The 10051-nt window shown below is 34.9% G+C and overlaps 1 protein-coding gene and 1 long non-coding RNA gene across 2 annotated transcripts in view; both read right to left on the reverse strand.

Annotated features, from left to right (window-relative positions):
- Positions 1–9725, reverse strand: part of LOC132067305 (agamous-like MADS-box protein AGL27) — a 28743-nt gene extending 19018 nt beyond the window's left edge. Inside the window, exon 1 of the mRNA XM_059460504.1 lies at positions 9092–9725. Within this exon, the coding sequence (XP_059316487.1) occupies positions 9092–9276 (185 nt within the window). The 5' untranslated portion in view covers positions 9277–9725. The remainder of the gene's footprint in view (positions 1–9091) is intronic.
- Positions 5034–7961, reverse strand: LOC132067307 (uncharacterized). The gene is made up of 3 exons (XR_009417120.1): positions 6245–7961; positions 6067–6194; positions 5034–6018 (listed from the first exon to the last, which is right to left on the reverse strand). It is a non-coding gene; the product is annotated as an uncharacterized LOC132067307 (long non-coding RNA).
- Positions 9726–10051: the final 326 nt, after the last annotated feature.

Here is a 10051-nt window from a genome sequence, read left to right on the forward strand (position 1 = left end):
TACAGATTTAGTAGCTGACACAAACAAGATTTCGTTGATCATCACTAGCTCATTCCATTGATAGTGGACAAATGCTTTATCGTCCCTTTCTTTTGTGTATGCTTGTGTATCACACTATGGTTAATTGTAATTGCTTATCCATGGGTATGGTTAGATGTAATTTAAAGACCTATACTTTGCAACGAATTCCAAGAAGAGAGTATTGTTATAAGACTAGGCTTGTGAACCACACATCAATTATTTTTTTGATGCTCGTAATGTCCATGCCAGCTTGCGTACACCTTGACTAATTCCACGGGGAACCTGCCACCTCCTACTAGCAACAGTATCAGGTAACTCTGTCCACCAAGGCTAGAACAGTTTGGAAGAAATCACCTAGTGTTATTGTCTCTGTTGGGATTTGAACCTAAGATCTCGTGGTTCTCAACCCACTTCATTGATCACTAGATCACACCTTTGGGCGCATTGATTTTCAATGTGTACATCTCATACATATGTGATAGCTCCCAAAGCAACTTCATAATTTGATAGATGCAATAAGATTTGAAGTCACCAGAAAAATATTGCGCTCGTGGCCTCTTGGCCATTGTCCTACACTTTTAGTTTGCAATAGTTATCAAAACCATTATTTCAAGTGGATCTACCACAACAATCCCTGGACTTTATATAGGTCATTGAAGGAGATTGAAATCATCCATTTAGTCAAACTCATAACCAAATCTATGTTCGAAATAGCGGTAAATAAGACAAGTATGACACCCATCAAAGGAATAGAACACCTCAAAAAACAATGATGTTGTGATAGTTATGACACAAGATCTTAAGTCATCAAAACATCTATATAAGAAAGGATATATTTCCAAAATTCCTTGCCGTTACAAAGGTAGCAACAGAGGATGTTGTCATCCCTCATTTCATATTACACCTAACAATCTAGTTCTTTACTAATTTCTATTCTTGTAATGATCATCCACATAATTGTGTTATTCCCCATTTCTAGCTCAACATCCTTAAGACAAAGGTGCCTTTTGTTTTTATTAAAATTAAAATATTTGAATCTAAATACACATCTAATTATTAAGATGTTGTCTCTATGTGAACATGGAATGATTAAGAGCCTATTCAGATTAGTTGAAAAAAGTAGTTTTTAAGCACCAAATGCTCAAAAGCTCTTTTTAAGTGCTGGAGCTAATTTTATGAACCAGCAATTATGTGTTTGGATAGGCCGAAATTGAAAATAAGTAGTAGTTGTGTTTGGTAAAAAAAAAAAAGGTATTGATAAGCACATTTCCTGGAATGCCATTTAAGTTGTTGCCACAAAAAATAAGTTGACTATTGCAAGATTTTTTATTTTTAAATAGATTTATATACAAATTAAATTTGGGAAAATGTGCAAATAGACCCATCAACTTTTCGAGCAAATATGCTCCTTGCTAAAAAAGTGATGCATATATACCCTTGTTGGTACACAAATGGTGCAAATATAACATTTTCGCTGATAAATTTATTTTTTAATGGTGGAGTAGCTTGGGAGACCTGTGTACTTGTTCTGAATTGTCATCCCGGTGTCTGTACTCCACAGGTTTTCATCCAGAACCCTGAAACTGTTCAAAACAAGTATTTTGAACCCCTCTAACGATGTGTCCCAATCGCGCTGATGTCAGAGTCCACATCAGATAAAAATATGCCACGTCATTTTTATTTTTTATAAAGAATATGCCACATCATTTTATTTTTAATAAAATAATTGTTTTTAAACTTTTTATTTTTTGCCTTCTTCTTTCTTCTCCACCGTAACTTCTCCTTACCGCCGCCATCTCCACCATTTCCTCCGCCATACAATTCCTCTTTATTACCGGAGAACACCATAAAACGTAAAATACCGACCCTAAAAGAGAGAAACTTTGCAATTCTTGAAATAAGTGGATGATTCGTCCATGTAACTTTTCCAGAAATACACAGCTATGAATTTTGCCCAATTTGGATGGAAATCCTAACCCTACACCACCATAGCCCACCCCATTCCACCACCCTAAGCTCCGCAAACCACCGCTGAAAGGTTAACAAGGTCGCCATTCGAGCCCAGTTGAGGTGTTATTTTCAGTCGAGGTCTTCGGTCGTGGTCAAATTTTTCGGCGAGAATCAATTGCCGATTTGATCGTCTTCAAATTACTGTGTATTTGTAGCGGTTGGGTTTCTGAATTAGAAGAAGTTGCTGCATTTGAGGTCATTGGTGGGTAAGTTGTTGATAATGAAAACTAGTTGTATTGCATACTTGAGTGCAAGTAAATGCACGAGGAAGGTGATATGATCAGTTGTGGGAAGATTGTGATTTTGCTGCGATAGAGGTGAAGGTGGAGAGGACTTTGCTGGCTGGGTTGATAAAGAGAAAGGGTCAGGGGCGACGGAGAAGATGAAAAGTTCTTTTTTTATTTTTTTTTATTTTTAGTTTTTTTACTTTTTCTTTTAGTCATTTTTTCTAGAATTTTTCATATTCACGCACCTTATACGCGTGAGATTCACGTACTTTATCCAGCTCAGTCCGTAAGTTGCCACATAAGCTTGGTCAATGGTCAAGGAGTTGATGTACCTGTTTTGAACAGGTTCAGTGGTCTGGATGAAAATCTGTGAAGTGCAAACGGCAGGATGACCATTCAGAACAAGTACAAGAGTCTCCCAAGTTATTCCGCCTTTTTTCGTCATGTGCCTTTGAAAAAACAAGTCTAGGTAGACTTAATAAAGCCACATTTTTTTCCTAGTGGGTTATTTTTCCTAGTAGGTTATTTGGTTAGTTTTAAAAAAAATATCTCTGTGGCTTTAAAAAATAAGTATACCCATTTTTTAAAAAGAATCAGACCCAACCCACCAGAAAAAAATTCACGTGGCTTTTAAAAAAATAAGTCTACTTAAAAAATGGGTAGACTTAATTTTTTTAAAGCCACGTGACATTTTTAATTAAAAAACAAGCTAAATGATTTTTAAAAAATTACCCTCAACGAAAAGGGTATATTTGCGCCATTTGTGTAACGGCGAGTGTATGTATGCACCATCTTTTGAACAAGTTTATATCTGCTCTAAATCGCAAAGTGGAGAGATATATTTACACCTTTTCCCATTAAATTATATCTCAATTCAATCTAAGTGCTAAGTTGGTTAATAAAGATTTTTTTACCAAATATAAATTATTTATTGAAATAACATATGATACTTAGTAATCTAATTGTAGTATGTGAAAAACATATTTGAATAGGAAAAATTATTTTTTTCTCAAAAACTGACATTTTTATTTCAGTGCAATGAATTAAAAGTTAAATGACCATTCCTATGAAACAAAACACCCGGACTATTACTACCTAAGGTAGAGATTAACTACCAGTCCAGTTTTATTTCCAGTTAAAGAAGGCAATCAAATAGATTTCCCTAAATGTAGAAAATTTCAATGATGAAATAGAGACAAGAAAAGTCCCAATATTTACTAATTAGCATGTGTATATTTGTTGACAAGGGAGCCCGTAACCGTTATCCTTCTGGTGCGCACAAAATAAATCCTGCTCCAAAGATAATAGCCGGCAAACCACACAGAGTGGTAAACCGCACTAAGCAAGCCTCATACAACGAGCTCGACCAAGAAAGCATACTAGAGTTTCGACTTGAGACCCCCTCCCCCCCGGCACACCCCTCGCCCATTTGGGAGATCGCCTGCCAACCAACTCGGCCACGCATGCGGGTATAAGCAATTTGTATTTAAGATCAATAAATAGCATAAATAGTGACGTTCCTTTTTCTCCGGTGGAGAGGATAGAACGAGAATGGAAGCAGGAAATGCAACAGAGTAGAGCTAGGGTTTTTAATGAGGGGAGAGTACGTAACGGATAACAAGGTAAATTATTTGGTCAACCTCCCAAATTGCTTTTAAGCTACCAACTTATGTCTTTTGGCTCGTCCAAAGTTATTTTGGTTTAAAAGCACTTTTGGTGCTTGCCAAACACCAAACAAGCCAAAAGGTGATTTTAATTTGGTATGACAAGCTTTTAAGCCAATCCAAACCCCCTCTAAGACTTTGTTTGATGTGTAAAATTTACTAAAATTAAATATTATGCCAATAATATATGAAGTTTCTCTATTAGATATTAAGATAAAAATAAATATTTTATGTTTGACAATTTTTTTGAACTATCTAGACTACAAATGCAATTTACTCGTGTATATTAATGAAAGCGAATTGTTTTTACAAATGTTATCACAAAAGTTTTTTATAAACTAAGACAAATTTTCAGAGCTCATTTGTCTCCTCCTTCAAAATAGAAGGGATCATGTCACTTTCCCGTTCCTCTATGAGATTGCTCCATTTCAACGTCCCTTTTTAGGCCTCACAATTAGACTTTCGACGTTGCATAAATTTCAATAAATTTTGATTTCCAAATCGGATTTTCCTATTTTGAAGAAGTAAACTACATCTTATGCTTCCACAAAAAAGATATATTCCATGGACGGACACGAAAAGAAACCACCAATATTTTCTTATGGAGTTTTAGCAATCCTTGGTCTTTTATTGTCTCCGGTTGTGCTATACTTAGTCGGCCGATGATACCTACCAGGATCTATGCACTGGATTCAATTTGCTACCTAAGGAGTTGGTCAGGCTTGGATGCTATGGTGGATAGTTTATTGATATTCTCATTGAATCTTGAATAACGGAATAGTGATGCTCAAGCTCTTAAGCAAAATATTATCGGGGAGGAACAACAAAAGTCAATTCTTGCAAATCAAGGGTAGGTGAGAGAGTATTTGAAAAAGAATGTCTAACAGAGAGCGTGTGAATTTCTTTTGCAGAGAGAAAAACCCAACGTGATTTTGAGAGAGAAAAAAGAAACATGTATTTTTAAGGTCAGAATCAATTACAATGCTACCCAAGCTTTTGTAGTTGGTTGGGCTCGGATACTTTGGATGGTTTATCGCATTTTCTCCTCAAATCTTAAAGAGATTAATTGAAAAGTGGTATTCAAGCTCGGAGTAGCAAAAGTCGGTTATTGCAAATCAAGAGTAGGGCGAGAATATTTGAAGAAAGCATGTCTAAGAGAGAGTGTTGTGAATTATTATTTTTTTCAGAGAGAAAAGACCAACATGATTCTAAGAGAGAAGAAACGTGTATTTTTGAGGTCTGAATGATGTTAAGACTTTGTTATAGACCTAATCTGATCCATTCAAATCTATTAAGATGTTTTCTAAAAAGAAAAGCAAATGCACCAAATGAACTGAGATCCAAATAATTTAGACTTAGACCTCCATTATATGCAAACAAATGAGGCCTAAGGCACAATATGTCCTTTTTAATATCCTATTACGTTTGTTTTTTCGTATTTCCTACATCTAGATTCTTCACTCAATAAATTGTTGAATTCGAAATATACGGCTTCATTAAAAACCAAACTCCTAATCCATTTGTTTAGAAGCCAAAACAAATAGCACGTCCACATAATATAATATTAAATTTGTTGTGAGACTGTAATTTAACAAAATATTTGTTGACAATTATATCTTTCCAATAAAATCTACAAAGTAAAAAAACAAATAGTAATGATCTAATCCTTAATGCGACACCACAAGATGTAAATATAAGATATTAAGACTACTGAGCAAAATGAAATAAGAATGAAGGATAAGGGATTACAAGATCATTTAACTATAAATCTTGGGGTAACCTTAACTTGTTTAAAGAACTTCAAAGAGCATTTTTCCAATACACCTAATACGGTTAATACACGTGGAAGAAAATACTAGCGAGGTTTGACTAAATCCCATTAAAAATAGTCAACACATGACACCCTTTGAGCAAATTTTGTGACTAATACTAGAAAAGTTTTGATTGAACATATTTGAAGGAGGTTTAACTTTGTTGTAAGCTTACTTGAAAGGTTATGTTAACGACCATAGAATGGTTCCCTTTACGAAATTATGTAGAAACATCGTGTTACTAGATAAACTATTCTTGTGGAACCCATACAAGGATTAATGTTTCTAGGGTGATATTTGCCCCGGGTGCGGGGGTGGGGGGGGGGGGGGGACAAAGGAGTACCACTCCTTGAGCAAATTATGTACTTGTTTTTAGTACTATCTCTGCTTTGGTGATGACAAATTTTGTAGATGTAACCGTCACCTAAATTTAATCAGAGTAGAAACAACATACAACGTAACTCGGACACCCGGTGCTTAATCAAAAAAAAAAAAAAAACATACAACGTACATGGAACCATACATTTTTATGATAGGAGCTTTTAAAAGTATGGGTCTAACCACCTTGATCAACTCCTTGTCTTTGCTCATTATGACTATTAATTCTCTCAAAGACGAAAATGCAAAACTTAGCTTGTGCCTAATCCCACCTTTTTTCTATTAAAAAGGTACGTCGAATACTAGAGGTTTGGCACAAGAAATACGAACAATTATTATCTATCAATATCTTGTTGTGGCTACTATTGACTTGACTGCACTGTTTCACTAGTAGCATTTTCTTGGGGAAGAAAGAAAGATGACATAAATCATACAGTAAGTTCAAGAAATTTTATCCTATCCATTTCCTACTTTTGGAGAACTTCTAGCCGTCAAGGAGGCGAAAAGCTATGCAAAATATAATACAAAATGTTGTCATTTACTACTAAGAACCTAAAACCATACAATATGCGGAGTTGAAACTTTAGAATTTTCGAGGATGGTTGCTAGATGTAGCTAAGTACATGATGAAATTTTTAACTAGGAGATCCATTTTACTTGATACGTTTTCGATGTTGAACAAGACCACATCATTTTCTTCAACAAATTTAGCAGAAATTAACTGAATATAATGCACGTTGTGCTACTACAAGTTCCTCAAGTGGAACCACGTAAAAGATTCATAATTCAGAGGCATAAAATCTAGGCTAACCCCTCCCGGTCAAGCCAAGGGTTGAGCACGTTTTACCTGAGGAAAATATATGAGGGAATCAGATGAAGATCCAATATAGACCCAGCTTTTGATTCACTCCTTGATCCAAACAATTTGGAAAGGATCACTTAATTTCTTCTCAACTAATTACCACACTTCTTAAATTTTATTGATGTATGAACAATCGTCTCTCAAACATATGATCTTATTTGTCAAGTCTCACTGAGAGCATATTCTACTTATAAAAAAGATATTGTAATTAAGAGTGACCAACCGGGAAAACTATCGTTAAAATTGTTAATATGTTTTATGCGCTTGCAACTCACTTCTACTTTTTTTTAAATGATCCTTTGGAATCTCCGAACGGAGTAAATGCATAGTGAACGGTGGGAAGACAATGCCATAGAGTGCGGCTCAAATTGGCCATATAGTAGGTAGACAGAGCTTTTAAGGTAAAGGAATTACTAAACTTAAATATCATGTATCCAAATAAATATATACCGTGAGACACCAAGATCAGGGCTAGACCTTTGTTATCATGTCTTTTACTATCAAACACCATTAGTTATCATTTCTTAAAGTTCAAGTTGACATAATATGACATAGATGTAATATCACTTGAATATTTCCACACAACCCCCTAGGCTTTGGAGTCTTAACATTGGACTATAAGTCTTAATTGGTAAAAAGTATCAGTTTGACTTGGTCCAATGAATCCATTAACATTCGAAAACATAATCAGATTTTTAGCGAGCATTATTGGCTTACTCTCTAATCTAATAATTCCTAGAATGGAATGACAGAAAGGAAGAGGAATATGTGATATTAGTTGAGTAAAATAGGAGCTCATTTAATATGAACAAAAGAATATAATATTATATAGGCCATAAAGAATGAGAAGGCCAACAAGGACAAGGGAAGCAGCTTAGCTAACGTCAGAAAAGGTTCTCGAAGATTGAAGCCCACCATAGAGCCCCCAACCCCACCCCAACTAAAAAGAACAAAAGAGAAAAAGCACAAATATCTGCATCCAGTCGCATAAACATACCCTCTTTCTTAGTTTGGGATAATGGATAAAAGAAGAGCATACAGTTAAAGATGGTATCTCCAATAGGCAATTAGGAAAAAAGGAATGGTGGAGACAAATTAAAGAATAGGAGTCAAACTGATGGAAAATGAACGTGAAAGAAAAGTAGTAAAAGGACTAAGTGAGGCCAACTTGTTTGGTTTGTGGATAAGGAATAACAATTCCCTGATAAAATGCCTGAATATTTTATCCCGCATTTGGTTATGGATATTAATTAGTGCCGGAACCGTCTTATACTAAAATTGTGGAAGAATAGCTAATCTCATGAGATATCCAACCCATGAAATATCCTTATATATTCCATCCGACGTTTAAAAGGAATAGAAAGGTTCTCGGCATTTCCTCCTAACCAAAAATATGTGCTCTACTATTGCATGCTCATAAACTAAGTCTAAAATCCAATCATAGTACTCTTCGTTCAAAAATTGTCTTCAAGTAGCAACAATCTTATCGCCAAGTTTTGCAAGACATACATTAACAATTGTTTTTCCACCGAAGAAGAAGCCTTTACACATATAATAATCACTAGTAGATTCCTCAAATTCCTACTATCCTAAGTAGGAATATTGTTATTGGATGTTCTCTACTATCACTATTTGGCTTTATATCTACCCAAAAAAAAATACACCCTAATTCTAGAATGTACTTTCTTTGGAACTCTCTCACTAGTAAAATTACCACTTTGACTTGGTTAATGGCGATTTCAGTACAGTATTATCACATGCAGTAATTAACATCCAATACTCAAAAGGCAAACAAGTCCCAAAAGAACAAGACTTCTAAGTTCTGACATACTTAACACTACTATTAAAATAACAATTTTTTAATACACAATGTGTATGACATAGGCATCGGGTGCATCAATGCAGGAACTTAAAATAAAAACGCCCCTGTGTCAGCTTACAAAGCTACCTAGGTGTCTTTTATTTTAACAGAAAGAATAATCGCTTTTAGAAATATCTAGGCACTCAAGACAAGATATTATACTAATAAAAAAATCAAGCATGCGTAATCATTTCATTCAGATAAATACAACACAAAATCAGTAAAAATAAAATTAAAAAAATGAAGAAGAAACTAACCTGTTAGTGCTTGAGAATTCAAAGAGGCGACCACGACTAGAGAAGACAATTACGGCAACATCAACATCACAGAGAATAGAGAGCTGTTTGGCTTTCTTCGTCAATCCATTTCTCCGTTTTGAGAAAGTTGCTTGCCTACTGTTCTTATCTTCGATTCGCTTTATTTCCACTTTCTTCCTTCCCATTTTTCTCCCAAACAAACCCTAGCTAATCTCTTCTCTCTAATGAAGAAAAAAAATGGCCGTATCGTATCTAAATATATAAGAATTGTTGTACCTTCATGTACATCACTTTCACGAATTTCATAAAGTGCGCTATATGAGTTTTTTTCTGGACTCTTCTCTTTCACTTTCGAATCGTCAACATAATAAGCCTTAATGAACTCATTAAGAGACTGTTTTTGTTTTACTGATAATTCCAACGTTGATATTCACCTTTATTTGGATCTCTAATTTGTGTTTTTTTGTGGAGGGTAGTTGGGGTGAATTTAAAGGTGGGGAAAAAAGGTAAACATTTGAAGTCTGGCTAATGAGAGAGCGACACGTGGCGTTAAACAGAGATTCCAACGGCAAGGTGACTGATGCCGGTGAGGCGGCATGGGGTTAAAATAATAAACGGTGGTTGGCTGAAGAAAACGGTGACAGACACCGGGCAAAGGGTGCTTTTTATTAGGCTCAAATAACTCTTCTATGTTAAAAAATTTAAATATACCTCTAATTATATTTTCGGTCCGACTATAAACCTCCTAACATTATATTTTGAAATAAATTTACTCTTAATTTTAATAGAGAGACACGTGTCAAACTCAAAATCAAATGAATGCTCAATTTTTAAGTACCCAATTTCCTTAGAAACTCACCGTTTAACCCGACTATTAAATTACGGTCCAAATATATCCCTCCTATTATATTTAGTCTGTGATGTGATGAGTCGAGTTAAACACGTGGGTTTATAAAAGAA

This window comes from Lycium ferocissimum, chromosome 8 (assembly GCF_029784015.1).
Source record: "Lycium ferocissimum isolate CSIRO_LF1 chromosome 8, AGI_CSIRO_Lferr_CH_V1, whole genome shotgun sequence".
Taxonomy (NCBI): Eukaryota; Viridiplantae; Streptophyta; class Magnoliopsida; order Solanales; family Solanaceae; genus Lycium; species Lycium ferocissimum.